This window comes from Notolabrus celidotus, chromosome 9 (assembly GCF_009762535.1).
Source record: "Notolabrus celidotus isolate fNotCel1 chromosome 9, fNotCel1.pri, whole genome shotgun sequence".
Lineage (NCBI taxonomy): Eukaryota > Metazoa > Chordata > Actinopteri > Labriformes > Labridae > Notolabrus > Notolabrus celidotus.
In genome coordinates, this window is record NC_048280.1 from 34,564,751 (window position 1) to 34,587,549 (window position 22,799).

The window sequence follows — 22,799 nt, forward strand, 5'->3', positions numbered from 1 at the left end:
GTCTCCTGTCCGTCAGGAAGTTGGTGATCCACTGACAGATGGAGGCCGGCACTGTGAGCTGGGTGAGTTTCTGGTGCAGGATGTCTGGTATGATGGTGTTGAACGCTGAGCTGAAGTCCACAAACAGGACCCTAGCGTGGGTCCTGGGGGAGTCCAGGTGATGCAGGATGTAGTTTAGACCCTCCACCGACCTGTTTGCCTGGTAGGCAAACTGCAGGGGGTCCAGCAGGGGGCCTGTGATGTCCTTCAGGTTGCTCAACACCAGTCTCTCGAAGGACTTCATGACCACAGACGTCAGGGTGACGGGCCTGTAGTCATTGAGTCCTGTGATGGTGGGTTTCTTTGGGACTGGGATGATGGTGGAGCTTTTGAAGCATGAGGGCACTTCACACAGCTCCAGTGATGTGTTGAAGATCTTTGTGAAGATGGGGGCCAGCTGCTCAGCACAGACTCTCCATTTGCTTCAAAACAGCTCTCAGGAACAGATGGGTGACGTCACGGATACTACGTCAATATTTTATACAGTCTATGCTCAAGTTCCTCTTCCTCCTCCTCCTCTTCCTCCTCCTCCTCCTCTTCTTCCTCCTCTTCTTCTTCCTCCTCCTGTTCTTCCTCCTCTTCTTCCTAATCCTCCTCCTACTTCTCCTCCTCCTCCTCTTCTTTCCTCCTCTTCCTCCTCCTCCTCCTCCTCTTCTTCCTCCTCTTCCTCCTCCTCCTCTTCCTCCTTCGCCTCCTCCTCTTCCTCCTTCGATACGAGCGCCCTCTCTGTCTGTCCCTCTCCCCACCATCTGTACTTCCCCTCGAGGACAGACGAGCTTCTTACATCAGACTCAGCTGCTGAACGGGCGCTGTAGGGATTTGTAATGCATGCTCTTTCCCGCAGGTCATCAGCAGTGCTAACTTCTTCACATTTCTCCTACTGAAACTGATGGATCACTAAACGGACAGATGAGATAAGTTGTTATCAAATCAACGAGCGCAGATTTGCCGCGTCATTGTAATGAAACACCTCAGAGGCCCAGAGATGTGCTGTTTGGAGGTTAAAGCTCCTGTCAGGAGTTTTAAAGACCCACTGAAACTGATATCGGTGCATCAGCGTGACCTACGACTGCAAACAAGAACATCAGCGATCACACTGACCATTTCTATAAAGTCACTTCTGATGCATTTTTCCACTGCTGACAAGAACGCTGCCAAAAAGGCCGTCTTGTACCTTAACTCTGGAGAACATCCCTGAGGTGTGATACGTTGATTGTTATTTTACAGGGCGCTGTTGGCCTGGCTGTTTAGGCCAAGCGGTTTGCAATTAAAGCCAATCCGGAAGTCTTAAAAACTGCATCAAGAATTTCGGCAATTTTGAAGATATTAAGATTAGAGGCACAGCTGACTTGATTGACAGGCGGGAACACTGTAACTGTTGGCGAGGAGGCTCAAAGCCCCGCCTCTTTACGTCACACTCACTCGACAGCCGATTGGCCTCAAAACAGCGCTTCAGAAACAGATAGGTGACGTCACAGATACTACGTCCATTATTTATACAGTCTGTGGTTTAAGCATGCGCCCCATGTACAGAGGCCACGGTCCTCATCGCAGTGCGACTCCTGGCCTCGACCATTTGCTGCATGTCTTCCCCCTCTCTCTACTCCCCATGTTTCCTCACTTCATCTGTCCTTAAAGGTGAAAATGCGCCAATATTCATTGACAGGATGAAATCAGTGAAGAGATGAGAGCTCCTTCTCGTCCTAGCCAGTGGTGAATTGCTTGCGCTGCAGTTGAGACACAATGAATGACTTCCATGTCAGGCCTACTATATAAAAATATTGATATGTAAAAATGTAGAAATTGTTAAGTCAACTTAAACTCACAAATCCCCAGTCAGTGTTCTCAACTCAACTCAACTCCTTTTTATTTATATAGCAAATTTCATACATTCAAGCATGCAGCCCAACAGCAATAGATAAAATGATGAAAAACTTTAGAAATAAAAAATATATTAAATTAAATTAAATCAATCTGTTGAATCCAATCAAATAAATACCAGAAAAATTTAATTAAATTAAATAATAAAAAAAGATAGAATAAGATGGAAGAAAAATAAAATAAAATAAAGTAAATTAAAATCAATCAATTAAATAAATTAATAAAATAAAATAAATAGCAGAAAAATAAAATGAAATAAGAAAATTGAAAAAAAGGAGATAGAATAAGATGGACTAAAAATAAAATAAAGTAAATTAAAATCAATCAATTAAATAAATAAATAAAATGAAATACATAGCAGAAAAATAGAATGAAATAAAATGATTAAAAAAGAAGAAGATAGAATAAAAATAAAATACAATAAATTACAGTAAAATCAATTAATTACATAGAATACAAAAAATACCAGAAAAATAAAATAATTAAAGAAGAAGAAGAAGATAGAATAAGATAGAATAAAAATAAAATAAAGTAAATTAAAATCAAATCAGCCAATTAAATAAAATCAAATAAATATCAGAAAAATAAAATAAAAATAATTTAAAAAGACAGAAAACAACAGCTAGAGGTGAAATGATACAAGGCTAAAACATTATTGAGGCAAGTGGTGTGAAGTACTGTAAGAATAAAAATAAAGTAATATCAATCAACTAAATAATCAAATCAAATAAATACCAGAAAAATTAAATTAAATTAAATAATAAAAAAAAAATAGAATAAGATGGAAGAAAAATAAAATAAAGTAAATTAAAATCAATCAATTAAATAAATAAATAAAATAAAATAAATAGCAGAAAAATAAAATGAAATAAGAAAATTGAAAAAAAGGAGATAGAATAAGATGGACTAAAAATAAAATGAAGTAAATTAAAATCAATCAATTAAATAAATAAATAAAATGAAATACATAGCGGAAAAATAAAATGAAATAAAATGATTAAAAAAGAAGAAGATAGAATAAAAATAAAATACAATAAATTACAGTAAAATCAATCAAATACATAGAATACAATAAATACCAGAAAAATAAAATAATAAAAGAAGAAGAAGAAGATAGAATAAGATAGAATAAAAATAAAATAAAGTAAATTAAAATCAAATCAGCCAATTAAATAAAATCAAATAAATATCAGAAAAATAAAATAAAAATAATTTAAAAAGACAGAAAACAACAGCAAGAGGTGAAATGATACAAGGCTAAAACATTATTGAGGCAAGTGGTGTGAAGTACTTTAAGAATAAAAATAAAGTAAAATCAATCAACTAAATAAATCAAATCAAATAAATACCAGAAACATAAAATTAAATTAATAATAAAAAAAAATAGAATAAGATGGAAGAAAAATAAAATAAAATAAAGTAAATTAAAATCAATCAATTAAATAAATAAATAAAATAAAATAAATAGCAGAAAAATAAAATGAAATAAGAAAATTGAAAAAAAGGAGATAGAATAAGATGGAATAAAAATAAAATAAAGTAAATTAAAATCAATCAATTAAATAAATTAATAAAATGAAATACCTAGCAGAAAAATAAAATGAAATAAAATGATTAAAAAAGAAGAAGATAGAATAAAAATAAAATACAATAAATTACAGTAAAATCAATCAATTACATAGAATACAATAAATACCAGAAAAATAGAATAATAAAAGAAGAAGAAGATAGAATAAGATAGAATAAAAATAAGATAAAGTAAATTAAAATCAAATCAGCCAATTAAATAAATTCAAATAAATACCAGAAAAATAAAATAAAAATAATTTAAAAAGACAGAAAACAACAGCAAGAGGTGAACTGATACAAGGCTAAAACATTATTGAGGCAAGTGGTGTGAAGTACTTTAAGAATAAAAATAAAGTAATATCAATCAACTAAATAAATCAAATCAAATAAATACCAGAAACATAAAATGTTGAAAAAGAATTAAAAAAGAAGATAGAATAAGATGGAATAAAAATAAAGTAAATTAAAATAAAACCAATCAATTTAATAAAATCAAATAAATACCAGAAAAATAAAGTAAAAAATGAAAAAGAAGAAGATAGAAAATAAAATAGATAAAAATGATGGTCATAAAAGTAATAATGTACTTGTACTTGTATTGTGACAATCATCTCTTATAATCCTCCTACCTCTGCTCTTCCTCTTCCTCCCTCTCTCCCTCTGTTTTTCTTCCTAATCGGATGCTGTTTTTAAATCTTCCTCTTCTTTGTATTTCATTTTATATTCCTGTTATCTGCATGCTGCTCACACAGTTCATCTGTTTTATTCTCCTCATAACGATAGTGTTGTGAAGTGGAGCCCTTCTCCCTGAGTGCGAGGAGTTCTCGCTCGGTGTCTCCGTGACAGTTGGACATCATCACGCTCACTTCATTGCATTAGGGTCATGATGCGGCATGTGAATAATTTCAGCTATTGTTTGTTATGTATATGTATGTGTTGATGCGTGTGCGTGTGTGTGTGTGTGTGTGTTAGGCCAGAAGAATGAGGGCTGTTGATCTCTCGTCCTCAGCAGTGCCCACGCCCCGCTGAGCTGCGCCGTGGGCCTCTTCATTTGCATTAAGTGCAGTTGTTTTAACAAAGCCCTGCTTGTATGAAGACCCACGCACACACTCGGAGGAAAGTGCTTCCAGTCACTCTTGATTTACTTCAATTGTTTTGAAGTCATTGTCTCCAGATTACGTTTCAGAGTCCATTGTCTGGGTCCGAGGGCTGATCTAGCTTGACTTAGTGTTTGTTTCCTGGAACATCACCTTGATTTGAGTGGGATCAGAGAGCCTCAGATGATTCTTCTCTGGGAATAAACACATCCTTTCATCACCACTCACTCCTTTCCTGTGTAAACATGCGCCTCCTATTTTTAACAGCCAGCTTCAGAAGGAGGGAGAGCAGCTCCAATCTGGGAGAAACACATTAACGAATAAAAAAGAAGTCATGTGTTTATTATTGCCAGAGAGCTCAGATGTAATTGGATTTATCTGTGCTGAAGCATTCTTGGAAGCCTGTTATATTAAACACATGAGGCCAATAAAAGGCTTTCTGCTAAGCACTATAATGTATTGTTGCTAAAGCCCCTTTCACAGAGTCAGATGGGCTCTCACAGCTCAGTTACCTTCTGGTTGAAGTGATGGGGGAGGTGCGCCTTGGAGGGCATGCTCAGGAGGAGTCTTCTATAACGGTGACTTTAAGTATCAACCGTAGACTGTATAATAAATGCACGTAGTCTCTGTCTCATCACCCATCTGTTCTAGGGATGGGCAGTTCAAGCCAAAACACTATTTGATAATCATTGGCATCTATTCTACGATTATTTGCCTCACACACACAAACACACCTGGAGTGTGTGTTTACATTTTACAGCCATGCTCAGTCTCTGGAAACACGTGTGTAGTAGTGTGAGATTCAGAGAGACAGTCTTTATCTTTCAAATATAACCCAACCAAATAAAAGAAGAAACATCAACTCAGAGACGAAGACTGTTTTTGAAACCAGCTGCTACAGACTACCTGGGATTTTGGTACGTGCAGCATACTGCGTTTGAAGGTGGTATGTAGTCTGACTGCAGGATGCTGGGTCAGGTGTTGCTGGATTTCTGGTTTTGGAAAGCGGAAGTAAACAACGACCAAGCTGATAGATAAACTGCTTCTTTAGCATCACTGATGATTTAAAAAGTTAAGAAGTGGTTCATATGGAATTTAATGATTTGCACAGCATCTTAAAACGGAGTTCTCCCGTCATATACAGAAAAAAGAAGAAGAAGTTCGCGCTGTGCATTGTGGGAAACAGTACGTGAGGGAGACTGGTCTGCAGCAGACTGAGACATGTTCCTGAATCAGTACGACATCCGGGTAGTTTTGGCAGATTTGGCTCTTGTTTACATACTACATACTGAATTTAGGACAAATCAGTATACCACTAGTAGAGTAGGCGGCTTCGAAAACAGTTACTCACCGCCAAGCCAGCCAGAGTTACCCTGCAGACCGGCGTGCAGGTGTGCTGACCCAGTCTCCTGTTCCATTAATGAGAACCAGTCATGTCCTTCTAATCCTTACCCCCTTTTTTCTGCCTTAATTCAGACCTCTACTTGGGGCAGTCCGCAACACTGTGGTGAGGAGTTACCTCTCTACATACTTCACTTTCAGATTCATTTCGGTTGTAAAAATCAAGTCGACAGGCTCTCTGGTGAACAAACTTTTGAAATCGTCTACATTGAGACTTAGTCCTTCATGTGATTCAGACTCTGGTCTCTGTGTTCCTGGGGAAAGCTCCTGCTGTAAAAACCCAGCGAATAACTGAAGTCATAGGCACAAACACTATCCCCACTCCCTCTGTCTCTTACTCTCCTCTATCCCTCTTTCCAGACCCAACTCGGTCTCAGAATCAGATGAATCAGAATCAGAAAGAACTTTAATCACAATGTATTTCAAGAATTCAAAGAATTTGACTCTGGTATTTTTTGCGTACTCCCTGTACAAACATAAATAGACAGACACTAAAAATCAAGTACTAATAAAATATATATATACAAGTACAAAAGGCACAAGTGCAATAAAAGAAACAATAGACAAACATGAGATAATGTGCAATAGTGCAAATATGAAGGTGTCTCTGTCCATGAGGTAGCTGGTTTATGACACAGTGTTAAGTGTTCATCAGTGTGACGGCCTGGGGGAAGAAACTGGGAAACAGTGTGTCTAACATGAGTCTGGTCCTGCTCGAGGTTTCTGCCTGTTAAAGGAAGTTTGTCCTCTCCACTGTAACTAAAATACTGCGAGGTGCAATGCTCATGGTGGATTAAGGTGGGGTCAGACTGAGTCTTATCCTGTCTTGGTGTTGGGTCTCTGTTCATAATTTGACATAGAGTGAGTGAGATAGAGAGAGATGTATTTGTTCAAATCTTTGATCATCTTTGAATCTAAAGCGAGTCATCCACTTATTGGGATGTCAAAAATTAAACCAATGCTCCTCTTGTCTGCATGTTGAAGTGTCCTTTGGCGACATACCTGAATCAGAATCCCAACAGCCCTATGTTCAGTCTGTGAATGAGTTCATTAAAGACTGTATTAAAAAGTATGTGGCTTAAAAATGCCTTGAAGGGTATGAAGAATGGAAAGGTGCAGTCCATTTACCATGCTATATATATTTTCTGTTAGATGTTTTTGCACAGCACGGTCAGTCCTTCCAGCTTGGTGCAGGAGTCATCAAACAGTGCTGCTGATGGGACTCAGTGCAGCTGCAGTCTGGTTAAAAACACCTGAGCAGTTGATTGTGCAGAAAACCTGATTTTATATATATATATATATATATATATATATATATTTATATATTTTTTTTACAAAGTATGCATTGAGGGAACAAATGTAAGGGGAAAAACAGTTCGTACTAAGCATGCTGGTGTAGTCACAGCTTCCCTCTAAACTTGGAGCCGAGTTTAGGAAAGCAGATGGATGGATGGGCGAACCTGCAGGAAGTCAAGTGCGGATATCAGCTGTCATGTCGGCAATCCAAAAAGCGAGCACACTGCCTTGCCTCTCCCCTCTCCTACTCTTCCCTCCATTTCTGCTCTTCTCGTTGTGTTGTTGTTTTTGAAATGCTTCCGTGTTCGATTGCATTTTTCACACGTCTGATTTTGTGACCTCTGTTCTGCCTCTTCCAGCTCAGGGATATGTGTGTGCAAGACCGGAGTGTACGGACCAAAGTGTGATGAATGCCACCCGGGTTTCTTCCACTTCAGCAGCACGGGCTGCCGGCCCTGCCAGTGCAACAACCACACCAACTACTGCCATCCACAGTCCGGTGAGTCTGCTGCGAGATCAATGCACTGAATCACTTTAGTAATCAACTGACAGACGTCTGTGTCAGACATGAACTGACCGTGCACACATGGAGCTTACTGTGGGGTCATGTTGTGAAGCATTTTAGATATCACCACTGACTCTGAGGGTGTAACGATACATAAAAATCACAGGTAGGTTTGTACTTTGATTTTTAAGTCATGTTCAGAGCAGTAAAGGAAACAAAAGCGACTCATAAAGTGTCTCTTAAAGGACTTCTCTTTTACACTTTGTCTGAAGTGAAACATCTAAATCTAAAAATACAAAACTAGAAAAACACTGCAACAGAGAATCAAAAAGGTCTCCAATAAATAAAAGATTCTCAAATAAATTAAACCAAATATATATATTTTTAAGGACTGAACTTTCTTTCAAAGTGCTGAGACAGACACAGACATCTTTGGGTTTTTCTGAATCCCCTTCGAGCACAGGATCAACCTGAAACTGATATCTCTGCATGTCCCTCCATTCATCCGTCAGATGTCTTGGTCGTGACGTCTCTTGTTCATGCACAACAGCAGCGTTCACTTGTTCCTAAAGGGCTGCAATGAATTTTAAATCTCAGCTCATCACCTTTAAAATGAGTTTGAATCCTGTGTTCTCAAACTCTGAGTGCAGTCGTAGGTCTGCTACTTTGAAAAACACCAGCTGCATTTGTTCTCACGTCAGACTGCTCAGAGTTACCAGCATGAGGCTGTGTCATTGTAAAAGGGAGCTGATTCTGCACCGCAATGTTCTTTTCCTCGCTGCGGTGATACTCACATTCTTGTGGTGCTGTATCATCCTGAACTTGCTGCCAATGTCTGCACTTTGCTCCTCACCGGGAAACAAAGTGTTCCCAAACAGGACACCTTCGTGATAGCGGGGGATCTTCAAGCCCTTGTCGCTCGTCTGTTGTTGCTGAGACGTGCGTGCGTGCGTGCGTGCGTGCGTGCGTGCGTGCGTGCGTGCGTGCGTGCGTGCGTGCGTGCGTGCGTGCGTGCGTGCGTGCGTGCGTGCGTGCGTGCAAAACTCAGATCCGAAGCACTTTATGTTTCACATGCAATCAGATTGGCACAGATCTGCACTCTATCAGAAGTCCTGTACTGAAATAGTCCAGGATGAATATGTACCTCTGCAGGCCTTGTGCAGCCTAAGATGAGAAGTTATATTCATCATTAGAAACAATACACACACACACACACACACACACACACACACATACACAGAGAAAACATATTGATCCAACGTACATTTTCTATAGAACTGAGCTGATTGTGATAAGGAGAGTGAACAGTGTTGAACCAGATCTGTGCCCGGTCCATCTCCGACCCGCTGCGGTCCGGCTCTGTGCTCTCTTGTCTGTCAACACCCATTGGTTGTGTTTTTGGAACGCAGCACGGAGCAGGACCTCCGGACAGCTGGAGTCACGTGACTTAAAAAAACAGTCAAAACGCACTTTTTCCTCAAGGCCTTCCCCATTAGATATCCCCACCTACCCCCCAAGACCCCCTACCTGACCCTGTGAAGTGACTTTGGGTTTCTTGAAAGGTGCTATATAAATATCAGTTATTATTATTATCAAAGTAAGAGACAGACAGAGGAGAGAGAGGGAGAGACAGGATCCCAGTGTGTTAGTTCCCCCGGCAGTCTAAGCCTATAGCAGCATAACAAAGAGCTGGTCCAAACCTGATCCAGCTCTAAATATAAGCTTTATCAAAAGGAAAGTTTGAAGCCGTCCTGTTTTAAGGAGAGGGGCCTGATAACTGAAGATTCTACCTCCCATACTACTTTTAGAGACATTAGGTACGATGAGCAGGCCTGCATGTTGGGAGTGTAGTGTTCTAGAGGGGTAATAGTGCACTATGAGATCTTTAAGATATGAAGGTGCATGACTGTAGGAACAAGACAATACAAAGCAGCATTTAGCAAGTTACAGTGGCAAGGACAAACTTCCTTTAACAGGCAGAAACCTCCAGCAGGACCAGACTCATGTTAGACACACATCTGCTGTAAAGATTCTGAAGACAGGAGCTCAAAGCGTCTCTGGTGAAACCCTGAAATATGGATCAGACATCATTAAATGATGCTGATTTCTAAAGTGAATTTTATCTTCTCTCTGAAGAAGCCGAGCACATCAGAAATATTTAACAGCAGTCCTTCGTGGCGTCCTGTGCCGGCTTCAGAGAGACTCTTTTATTGTTAAGCTGCTTTATTCAGCGTATTTATTCCCCCTCTGTGTTCGTCTGAGAGAGTGGAAGGAAAGCTGTTTAGATAATTCAGCTCCTGCTTTGCTCTGTGGACGATGACGCAGCTGAAAACGTGCAGAGGTTTGACTGTTGAATGGAAAACTAAAGATTTGAATTTGTGACTTTTAGGAGACAGAGGGAATCTTTTACACCTCTGTGTTGTGCGCTGACAATAACCTGCTGTGTTTGGAGAGAGTAAACAAGCTTCCAGTCCCTCTTGTGTAAATATTTACTCTGGAAACATGACTGAAGTCCAGTTTTCTGTTGCTTAGATAGAGACACAAGTGAAGTCTTTGATGCTGGAGACAATCAGAAGTCTGTTTCAGGATGATTTGAGGTGGATTGTCGTCCTCTGTGCCCTCGGAGGATTTCTGCTCTCCTCCCAGCACTCAGGCTTTAAGTGACAGGGTGGAGGAAAGGTGGGGGTTTAGTTTTAGAGGCCATATGTCTTCCCATTATAATGCAGGGGCAGATGGAGAGCTGCAGCCAGGCCCGGGCTCAGCACTCACACTGCTGTGGATTAACATAGCTCAGGTTTGACAGCTCCTTTTAAAGTCTGACCCTGGCCTCTCCCCGGGGCTGCCCGCACAAGAACACATTGTGCAACTGCAAATTATACAGTACACCAAACCGCGTGGACCTCAAATAAACATGACGGGGACTCGTCACTTCTAACAGGACCGAGACAGACTGTCCCAGCTCGGACTCCGACCGGGAACAACATCCACAGACTGAATCAGAGAAAGCCGAGTTTTATGATTCGTCACCTTCTGAACTCTCAGAGCACACGTTTCAACCTGCTGCTGCTGCTGCTGTGAGGAATGCATTATGTAAGACCTGAGACTCCTAATACAGGATCTTTGTTTCAAACATTTTCAGAGCTTTGATTAACTCTTGGAAAGATCTTAGAGCCTCTCACACAGCGGGGTAAAATAGAACCAGACAGACACTCTGCAGTGTGAGCTTTCACAACAGACGCTGAAGGAGTCCCACATGACTCTTCTGACGTCTTCTGACTCTGCAGGAATCGTCACATTCAGCTTTTAGATCCCAGTGTTTTGTTAAATAATGTAGTCTCACCAGCAGAAGACGGTTCTGAGGATGCAGACGTCTGGAAATTATCAGAGAAACATGAGAAGTCTGGAGGAAAAACACAGATAGTCAAAATTTCACTGCTCTATTTGGCGTTTAACCCTTTAAAGGTGACATATTCTGCTCTTTTTCATCAACATATATTGGTCTAAGAGGTCCCCAAAACATGTCTTTAAAGTTTATTGCTCAAAAAAACACTTTCAAATCAGATTTTGGCATGCCTGAAAAACCCTCTTTTTCAGCCCTGCTTACATTACACTGAGTATGAGTGAAGGGTTAGCCCATCATGCTAGCCGGCCTCTGGTGCTGCTGTGTTGTCCATCAGGGACTTCTTTAAGCCAAAAATCGGACTGAAGTTGTTGAGAGTTGCTTGAAGCAGTACGATGTCATCACTGCTCTGTACATGGGCGCCATAATGAGGACGAGCCACGTATGTTTAGAGTTACGTTTGAGAAATCATGTCACTAAAAACAGCCTGGATACTGAGATTGTCCCAAAGTCTGACAGAAAGGAGGACGAGGAGACTCTGATCCTTAAAGGTGACATATTTTGATCTTTTTCATCAACATATATTGATCTAAGACGTCCCTAAAACACGTCTTTAAAGTTTATTGCTCATAAAAACACTTATAAATCAGATGTTGGTCTGCCTGTAAACCCCTCTTTTTCAGCCCTGCTCAGAACAGGCTGTTTTCTGTGTCTGTGCCTTTAAATGAGAATGAGCTCTCTGACCACGCCCCCTCAGGAAGTGGATGTGGCCTCGGCTGTCCAGCACGTTGATCTAATGTTTACATGTTGGCTGCTCACAGACCCGCGTTACTTCAACCCTCTGAATCTGATCCAGAATCTGTTCCTGACGGAGAGGCGCCTGCAGCAGGACCTTTCTGAACCATTGGTCACAGATTTAGTGTTTCTTGTTGTTTTATTTATCAGTATGTCGACGTGTGTCTTGGTACACAGCTACTAACATGTAGCTATGTGGCTATGCTAACTAGCGCTAGCACTTTTCCATGAAAAATAAAAATCATCCACTAGATCTTCAAATCTGCAGACGTGGGGAGTAAAACCGACCTCTGTGTTTATTAAGACAGCCTACAACTAGCATGCCTCCCTCCTAAGCGCCTTGTTAGCACACATGTGTGCAGGGAATGAAAAATAGAGGAGGGGTTGAGTTGTATTTTATACAGTCTATGGGCTGAACAAGCTCCGAGCTCTGACTTCAGTTACAAACCGGATGAGGTTGTGACGTATGAATAACACTGAAAACTGAAACGGCTGGTTTCAACACACATTTACAGAAAGGTGGAGAAATCAGAACAGGGGCAGAATGGATTCTTTTCATTTTTTTTTTTACATGTGTCACCTTCAAATCACAGAATATGAGACCTCTAAGGAAAGATTTGGCTCCAGTTGGAAACTTCAGGAACAAATAACACAGAGGGAATCCTCTGGCTCTGTTAGGGACTTTCTGCCTCGCTGTGCACAAGAGAAAGAAATAATCAAACTTTAAAAACGTGTGATCAATAATTTAAAAGTTTACATCCTGAGCTCTTTGCTTCATTTAGACTTTGATACATTTCAGGATACTCTTCAGACCACCAACATAAACTAATCAGTGACTCTAAAATCCAACCCTGTGTTCTGTGATCACAAACCCAGCTCCTCTTTCTCGTCTCTGCTGCACCGTCCGTGGAGCAGAAGCACTTTCCTTCAGGTGGAACCTATAATTCATCCTGTAATGTCGAGGTGTGTTCGGGAGCTGATTCCATGCATTAGCAGCTCGTCTGTTGACACCTCGGTGATTCACGGTTCAGACCTGCCTTTACTCAAAGATGTAGCATGCTATGCGGCCCGGGGACAGGTTCAGTCACGTCTACGTGAGCTCTTTCTACCAGCATGGAAGCAAAACAGCTCAACCACAAACAGAGCAATGGAGGCGACACCGACACTAATATTTACTATTATAACAATGAATGACTTCATGACTGGGAGTCCTGAGTTATGTGCTAACCTTAAGTGAACATGAGCTTTAAAAAGACAGACTCTTAATTCATCCCGAGGGAACGCAGGCACTGATTGCAGCCTACACGACCAAGGACATGAGACATCTGTCACACCTTGTCCCCTCTGTCTTTATGTTAACCTAGCAGAAATCAAAAGGGAGCCTTATAAATATCTGATTTAAACTTTTAGAAAAACGTGATTAAACCTAAACATAAATGTTAGACTCATGCAAACCTTTAGAAGGAGATGTCTTTTGTGCAGCTCCTGCAGCAGCACTGCCCTGGAAAGGTGGTTGTGCACATTTAAAACATGACAAGCAGATCTGTAGGATCCTTTCAGCTGTTCTGATAATACTCAAGTAAAAGTATCTGATGTGTGCTGAACTCGAGCATCTGTTGGTGCAACGAATCCGGGTTAGGACCCACAGTACTGACAAAAGGGAGGCAAGGATGAGGTTTTTGAGAACAGGGTTTTTAATGAGAGATCTTGCAGGTAGAGTTCTAGTTTCCAGTCTGCGTTATGGATGGTGAGTGGGCTGGCTGTGGTTCTGGAGCTGGGCGTTTGGTTCTTGAAAAGCTGCTTGGAGATCTGTTCACAGAGAGACACAAAGTTAGTTTGTTTCAGGGGAGAAAAAGGAGTTCAAAAAACACATTTCAAGAGGGCCTGAGCTGAGTACCACGCTTGGTAAACGGACGATCCGGCGATGAGTGGAGGACTGAGGCGGGCTTTAGTACTGCAGACAGAGTGGATGGCTTGATTGTAGATTAGCAGCAAGGTGAGTTGAGTCCACACCCATTTCCAGGTGAGCAGACAAACAAGACAAACACACAGGGAAAGGGAAACAGGAAGAAAAGGGAAGGAAGGAGACTAGGAACCTCACAGCATCAAAGTATTTGTCTTAAGGTGCATTTCGACCAAGAGTTCCAGGGTCTTTTAGCCCCCAGAACTACTTTCCCCGGAACTAAAAGGTTCCTGTGCCCCCATTGTTGTCTGCGTTTTGACCGCGGGCTGAAGTCCCGGTAGATTGTGCAAATCAGGCCAGTGACATATGGAGAAAAAAGTTATACTGAATAATATTTTGAAATCTTAATAAAAACTAAACTAGTTTGCATTCCCAGGAACTCCCTCTGTGTTTCAACAGCTGTGTAAACTCCACAAACACTGTTACATTCCCCTGAAAGTCCCAGGACCTTTGAAAAGTACTACCCCCAAGCAGAGGCTGTTCAGGGGGGGAGATTATCTACCCCTGAACTAAGTTTAGACCCTGGTTACCCCGGTCGAAACGCACATAGTTCCGGGGTAAAGCTCCTGCGGTCGAAAAACGCCTTTATACTGAAGTATTAAAACGTACGAGGAATGATGTTAAACCATCAACAACTTTAAAAATGGAGTCATATGAAGAGAAGAAGGTCTTTACAGTGTAGTGGTATTCACTCATGTTGTCACTACTCACTCATTCTGGCGAGTCTGGACTTGAAAGTGAAACTGCTGCTGTGAAATCTCTCCAGTTGCATGTTTGCGCTTGGTTTATGATTCTTCTTCTTCTTCATGTTATGTTGTTGTTTCTCCTCTTTCTCCTTCCTTGATGTGTAACACCACCCTTAGTTTTTAATCTCTGTTTCCATTCATTTAGAGCAAAGTGGACGTTGACAGAAACATCTTTTAAAACTTTAGTCCAGATACTTTAAAGGTGACATATTCTGCTAAGAGGTCCCCAAAACATGTATTTAAAGTTTATTGCTCAAAGAAACACTTATAAATCAGATTTTGGTCTGCCTGTAAACCCCTCTTTTTCAGCCCTGATCAGAACAGGCTGTTTTCTGTGTCTGTGCCTTTAAATGAGAATGAGCTCTCTGACCACGCCCCCTCAGGAAGTGGATGTGGCCTCGGCTCTCCAGCACGTCGATCTAATGTTAACATGTGGGCTGCTCACAGACCCGCGTTACTTCAACCTTCTGAATCTGATCCAGAATCTGATCCTGATGGAGAGGCGCCTGCAGCAGGACCTTTCTGAACCATTGGTCACAGATTTAGTGTTTCTTGTTGTTTTATTTGTCAGTATGTAGACGTGTGTCTTGGTACACAGCTACGAACATGTAGCTATGTGGCTATGCTAACTAGCGCTAGCACTTTTCCATGAAAAATAAAAATCATCCACTAGATCTTCAAATCTGCAGACGTGGAGAGTAAAACCGACCTTTGTGTTTATTATGACAGCCTACAACTAGCATGCCTCCCTCCTAAGCTCCTTGTTAGCACACACGTGTGCAGGGAATGAAAAACAGAGGAGGGGTTGAGTTGTATTTTATACAGTCTATGGGCTAAACAAGCTCCGAGCTCTGACTTCCATTACAGACCGGATGTCGTTGTGACGTATGAAAAACACTGAGAACTGAAACGGCTGGTTTCAGCACACATTTACAGAAAGGTGGAGAAATCAGAACAGGGGCAGAATGGATTCTTTTCATTTTCGGGGGGTTTGTAGACATGCCAGGGACACATATTTCAGGTAGAGAACCATTAAAAAGCTGATTTTGCATGATATGTCACCTTTAAGTTCTGCAGCAAAGAACTTGTACTCCTTTACATTAAACCACTGTTTCTGTTTGACTCTTACTTTGTAATCCATCATCAGTGATGTTGAGTCAGTGTTTGAATCAGTGTGAACTAAATCTGAATGCTCTTTTCCTTAGGTCTCGTAAACAAAGGAAATATTTAACCAAACTAAAGAGAACTGAATATTTAAAACCTTTAAGCTCTCCGTCATTGGATTGATTTCGCAACGTCTGCCCTGATCTAAGGGAAAGTATGAGGCAGAGTTATGTAACCGTCTTATCTCACTCTTTGTGTGCCTTCGGTCACACACTCCCCTCTCTGATCATGTGACCTTTGTTCTGTTCTGCAGGAGTGTGTCTGAACTGTGAGGGGAACACGCAGGGATCCAACTGTGAGGAGTGCAAGCCCGCTTTCATCCGCATCCCTGCGACCGCCCTGACCGAAGCCTGTGTACCATGTTCCTGCTCCAACGCCAGCTCCACCGGCACCTGTCACATGGGTCAGTCCCTGCTGCTCACACACACACACACACACACACACACACACACACACACACACACACACACACACACACACACACACAGCAGACAGTCAGGGTCTTATCCACTTCAGGGTCATGCAGGTTTGTTCCCACTGATAACATCTGATAACATCAGAGTGAGGCTTGTCTTTGTGTTGTGTTGTGTTTACATCATGTACGAGAAGCAAAGATGTTACCATGATGGTGTGTTGTGCTGTAAATCAAGGTTTATCATTGAAGTGTGGAGTAATAAATAGGTCTATTTTAAAGCCTAACTCCTTATCTCTCAACTCATCTCATCTTTATTTAGAAAGCCTCTTTCACACATTCAAGCATGCAGCCCAAAGTGCTTCAAAGAAGTATAGAGACAGAAAATAGCAATAGGTGAAATTATAGAAGACTGAAACAAGATAGAGGGAGGGAATATGAAATACTTCAAAATAAAATAAAATCTGAATTATACCAGAAAAATTTGATATTAATAAAAGAACGTAAAATAGTGTAGAATAAAATAAAATAAGATAAAAATAATGTAGAATAAAATAGAATGAAACAGAATAACATAAGACAGAATTAAATTTAAAAAATAGGATGAAATATTGTAGAATAAAATAAAATATAACAATGTAACATAGAATTAAATAGAGAAAATGGGATAAATGATGTATAATAAAATGAAATAGGATAAATGATGTAGAATAATTTTGAGTAAAATAAGATAGACTGAAAAAAAATAAAATACCATAAAATAACAGAATAAAATACCATAATATAAAGCAAGATAGAAAAAATTTAAAAACATCAAACAATGTAGAATGAAATAAAATAAAATAAGTTGGAATAAAATAACATAACGCAAAATAAATTAGTTTAAAATAAAATAAAAATAAATAAATGAATATAGAATAAAAAAAAGATAAAATAAAACCAAATAAAAAACAAAATAAGGTAGATTAAAATAAAATAAGATATAATAAAATGCAATACATTTTAATGAGATAGAATCAAATCAAATAGCGTAAAATAAGATGAAATTAAACCAAATGAAAAAAACAATATAATATAGAATTAAATAAAATAAGATATAATAAAGATAAAATACATTTTAATAAGATAGAATATAATCAAATAAAATTAATTATTTTCAATCAACGATACTAACAGTAATATTGGTAATAATGCAGTCCAGGATGAAAAATAAATTACTCCAAGTTAAAAGCCAGATTAAAAAGTTAAGTCTTAAGTTTACTTTTGAAGATACTCAGAGAGCTCACTGTTTTGATGACCAGCGGCAGAGAGTTCAGAGTTTAGGGGCATAAAAACAGAAAGCTCTCTCTCTCTTTGTGAGGAACACACGGGGAACATTTAAAAGGGAAGCATTCAAGGACCTCAGAGATCGAGCTGGAACATAATGAGAGGAGATCAATGATGTGTGGAGGAGCAGGGCTGTTAAGAGCTTTAAAAACAACATTCTTCATCAGCAGCTCATTTTAATAGCTCGTATGAAATCATCCAAATAACACACCTCATTTATTATATAACTCGTGCTTTCATTGTGACAACAGATGATCCGTGTCTGGGTGAGGCTTGTGCAGTCAGCCAAACGTCTGCAGCAGAGCAGGCAGAGAGCAGGAGGACTGTGTGTGTGTGTGTGTGTGTGTGTGTGTGTGTGTGTGTGTGTGTGTGTGTGTGTGTGTGTGTGTGTGTGTGTGTGTGTGTGTGTGTGTGTGTGTGTGTGTGTGTGTGTGTGTGTGTGTGTGTGTGTGTTAGTAAAGCAGAGCAGGCAGAGAGCAGGAGGACTGTGTGTGTGTGTGTTACTAAAGCAGAGCAGGCAGAGAGCAGGAGGACTGTGTGTGTGTTAGTAAAGCAGAGCAGGCAGAGAGCAGGATGACTGTGTGTGTGTGTGTGTGTGTGTGTGTGTGTTAGTAAAGCAGAGCAGGCAGAGAGTAGGAGGACTATGTGTGTGTGTGTGTGTGTGTTAGTAAAGCAGAGCAGGCAGAGAGCAGGAGGACTATGTGTTTGTTAGTGAAGCATCCACAGTCTGTGGGGTCCTGAGGCAGCTGGGCGGGGAGTTCCACAGACGTGGTGCAGCAGCACAAAAGGCCTGATCTCCCATGGTCCGGAGCTTGGTTCTGGGAGGGTAGAGGAGGTGTAGGAGGTTCTGATGTGCGGAGTGTGAGTTCCTGGTTGGGGTTTGCTGGGTGAGGAGTTTCTAGAGTTATGCTGGGGCGTTTCCATAGATGCATTGATGGTTGATGAGAGCGACTTTGTAGTTGATTCTTGCAGTGACAGAAAGCCAGTGAAGTGTGTGGAGTACTGGGGTGATGTGTTTGTGTTTTCGGACTCTGAGTAGGACCCTGGCTGCGGTGTTCTGAATTAGTTGGAGCTTGTGGAGACTTTTAATGGGGGTCCCAATGAGGAGGGCATTGCAGTAGTCGAGCCTGGAGGAGATGAAGGCGTGGACAATCTTTTCAGCATCAGATACGGTGAGGGAGGGGCGGAGTCTGGCAATGTTCCTTAAGTGGAAGAAGCAGGATTTGGACAGGTGCTTGATGTGATTGTCAAATGTTAGGTGAGGGTCCAGTCTCACACTGAGGTTGGTGACAGCAGATGAAATGGTTATAGATTGTCCAGAAAAGGTGATAGTGGTTATGGGGGATGATTGGACCTGGTGGGGGGTGCCAATAAGTATTGCTTTGGATTTGGAGCAGTTTAATTGAAGGAAGTTATGGCTCATCCATGATAACAGTGATAATTATTGTTATTATCAATAAGTTTCTGTTTGTTTGTTTGTTTGTGTTTTTGTATACATTATTCATTCATTTATATATTTTTCATTTTATTTATCAATTTATTTTATTGTATTGTTATTATTTATATTATTACACATATATACATGTATACACAAATACATATCAATGAGAAATGAAGACAATTGTGATCATTTGTATTTTAAATGTGGAGATAGATTTCAACAAGGTAGGAAAAAGTAATAATGAAAATAAAAATAATTATAATAATGATAATAATTATTATTATTATAATAATTATAATAATTATAATAATATAATAATTATAATAAACACATACTAATAATAAAAAGTGTTATTATAAAAATAAAACAATAATGAATGACATACTCTGTTATTCAAACAGTATGAGTCATGTAATACAAGTCTATCAGCATGCACACTCACACATGAGACACTATCATAATGTATAACCGGTTCCTATATAACTGGAGGTATGTCCTTTCATTCAGCTGCTTGAATCTACTCGCACAATGACATCAGCAAATTTTAGAAGCAGGAAGCTGGAAGGGATTTGTCCTTTCTGCAGGAAAACACTAAACAGAACAAAGTGAATTCATTTATTAATCCTCCTACAAGCAGGTATTTGATAAATCAGACTACAGCTGCAGCTCTGGTTACACCTGTTTGTCCAAAGTGAGCATTCAGGGCTTTGCTGACTGAAGTCCTAGCTCAAGGATAAGGAGAGAAGCAGTTTTATATCAGATCCACTTCTTCACACTTGCAGAATTCAAAATCAGAGAATCTGATGATCCAGTCCTGATCAAGTCCAGGTCTCTTGTTACTTTGTGGTAAGGACGGGTGTGACTGATGTGCACAACACTCCCTGATGTGACCGAACTGGCTGCGACTTTTATAGTTTGTGTCACAGGTTGTTAAAAAAAGCATATTATACATTTACGTCTACGCCGGCTGTCGTCTCCTGAGCATCTCCTGAGCCCTGCATGTTCAGCTCCCTCTGCTGATCACAGCTCAAACGATCACAAGGAGGTTCAGTCAGTTTGACGATAAATACATAGAGGTAAGAAATAACGCTGAAGAGGAACTCAACTGAGGTGCTTTCCATTTCAATTACACGACAGTCTGGAAATAACCGTGCCCTGACCCCACCTCCTCCACCTCCAGGCTCCTGCTGCCCTACTTCCAGCACCACACGCCCAGCCCAGGGGTCTCTTTGGGGGCTGAGATCTGGGTTGAATTACAGTCAGATTTCTAAATCCTCTCACTTCTGTGTGAAATGTGTTTTAACTGTCTGTCACTGTGCCATGAAGAGGTGAAGGATAGAAGCTGAAAGGTACAAAAAGAGCTCGATGGGACTCAAGAACAGGTTTCCCTGATCAGGAACATGAAGACTGTTTTCTTCATGTTCCTGCGTGCTCCTGGTATGTCGCAACAGACATGAGACTTTCCCAGAACAGGACGTGTGTTTCCCTCAGTCTTTAGATTTATGGGGCTAATGCAGGCTGTCAACTAAAGTCTGTTATCTTTACATTTAATACTCAACCATAACCTTGACAACAGGATTCAATGTGAGATATTGATGTTAGAATAATTAAATAGAACGTTTAAATCAAGAAAGCTTTTTTTCTTGACAGTTTTTTGGTTTATACAACATCAGAGATAACAGAATATATGCTTCCACACAATAAAGCAATTATTTAACTCTGATAAAATATAAAAAGGTAGATAAATGTCACAATTAAGGACGAGGATTAGGGCCACTAAAAAAAATGAGGAAAGTCGATTATTCATAAAGAAAAGAATATTAAAGGTGTTTCTTTAATTTGGAGAATAAAATTAAAATACTGACTTTAATCTCAGAATTAACAGAAAAATACAATTTAAGATGTATTTATTTTTTTATGGGGGAAATAGATGATTTAATAAATAGAAAAAAAATTAAGTTTTTTTTTATTCTGAGGAAAAAAAATTGAATACTGACTTTAATCTCAGAATAAAAAAAAAAAAAAGATTTATTTATGTATTTAAAGATTTATTTTTTGGCAAAATTGACTTTTAATAAAGAGAAAAAAAAACAAGTTTTTTTTGAATTTGGAGAATAAAATTGAAATACTGAATTTAATCTCTGAATTAAAAAAAATACAATTTAAGATTTATTTATTTATTGGGGGGAAGCATATGATTTAATAAATACAAAAAAAATATGTTTATTTTAATTCTTAGAAAATAATTACGCTACTGACTTTAATCTCAGAATAAAAAAAATACACCTTAAGGTTTTTTTTTTGTTGAGAAAGTGGACTATTAATAAATTAAAAATATTAAGGTGTTTCTTAATTCTGAGAAAAAAAGCACTCAAGTGAAGAATCTGGATAAAATTGAGTTTGTAGTTTGTTACTGGACAACAAAATTTGAATATATAAACACCAGGAATCACTACTCAAGAGCAATATACTAATATATAGAATAAGATATATCTGGAATTAAGAAATACTTTATTTATTTAAAGTTTTTTGGGAGGTATTTTTTACCCTAAAAACTGAGCGGACAGCTGAAGAGAGACAGGGGAGAAGGTGGGGAGTAGAGAGTGAGGGAAGACATGCAGCAAAAAGTCATGGCTGACAGTCGAACCAGAAAACTGCTTAAAGCGGACTAGGACCTCTGTGTTTTTTGTTTGTGCTCAAACCGCTCGTCCAACCAGTGTCTCTAAAAAGATTCTTTAAAAAGAGGCCGTTGTGTTGATCTGAAATGATCAAGTGTGATCTGTTAATCTCAATTATCACAGTTGCATGTGAGTGTAAACACATTAAGTGGACAAACTTCCATCCGAGTTCTGGGCTGACTTTGTTTCTGATTCACTTCTCTCATGAATCCAAGGAGAATCTGGTCTTGGGCCTGCATTAATGTTAGGCCCAGATTATCTGGTATATGAGGGATTTACAGAAAGAGTCTTAAACCTCTTGAATGAGTCACTGACCCTCGGGACGGCCCTCGTAGGTTCAAGACTTGTTTTGATATTGAGGATTTAAAAATCAGCAGGATTAGTCAGTTCTTTCAGATTGGGACGACGAGAGCTTAATTCAGACAGTTTACTGTTGTTGACAGCTAATAAGACATTTGGAGTCTATCTCCAGCTCTCATTGAAGTCATGAGGAGATTGTGGTGAAAGTAAGCTCTGTGACCATTTTCTCATCCAGACTCTTTCAGAGCAGTCTAGACCGTAAATACTCTATGTTCTATTATTAACCAAAGACCAACATCAAGACAGGATAAGATCCAGTCCCATCTTACAGACAGGACTCAGTCTGATCTCATCTTAATCCACCATGAGCAGAGCACTTTGCAGCATTTAGCAAGTTACAGTGGCAAGGACAAACTTCCTTTAACAGGCAGAAACCTCCAGCAGGACCAGACTCATGTTAGAACACACATCTTGCTGAGACCGTGTTGGAAGAGGGATAGAGGGGGTGAGAGAGAGAGAGAGATGACAGTGTGAGACGGATAGTAGTAGTTGTAGGAGCTGGAGTCTGGCACGTCCACAGCAGCAGAGATCCAGAGGAACCTACGTGACAAGGGAAGCCTCAGGGACTCCAGAAAGGTCCTAAGAAAAGAGAAAAAGAGAGGGAGACCGAAGAAAGAAAAAAAGAGAAGAATAAATGAGAAAGGATGACAGAAGGAAAGCAGGGAATAGAAAGGAGACAATTAAGGATGAAGAAACATATAAGAACAAAGAAAGCAGAAGAAGAAAAGAAAGAAAGAAAGAAAAAAAAAAAAAGAAAGAAAAAAGAAAAAAGAAAGAAGAAGAAAA

At 39.7% G+C, this 22,799-nt stretch overlaps 1 protein-coding gene across 1 annotated transcript in view; it reads left to right on the forward strand.

Annotated features, from left to right (window-relative positions):
* LOC117818637 (multiple epidermal growth factor-like domains protein 9) overlaps nt 1–22,208 on the forward strand; it is a 55,094-nt gene extending 32,886 nt beyond the window's left edge. Inside the window, exons 3-5 of the mRNA XM_034691588.1 lie at nt 7,643–7,782; nt 16,050–16,199; nt 22,189–22,208. Of these exons, the coding sequence (XP_034547479.1) occupies nt 7,643–7,782; nt 16,050–16,199; nt 22,189–22,208 (310 nt within the window). The remainder of the gene's footprint in view (nt 1–7,642; nt 7,783–16,049; nt 16,200–22,188) is intronic.
* The last annotated feature ends 591 nt before the right edge of the window (nt 22,209–22,799 follow it).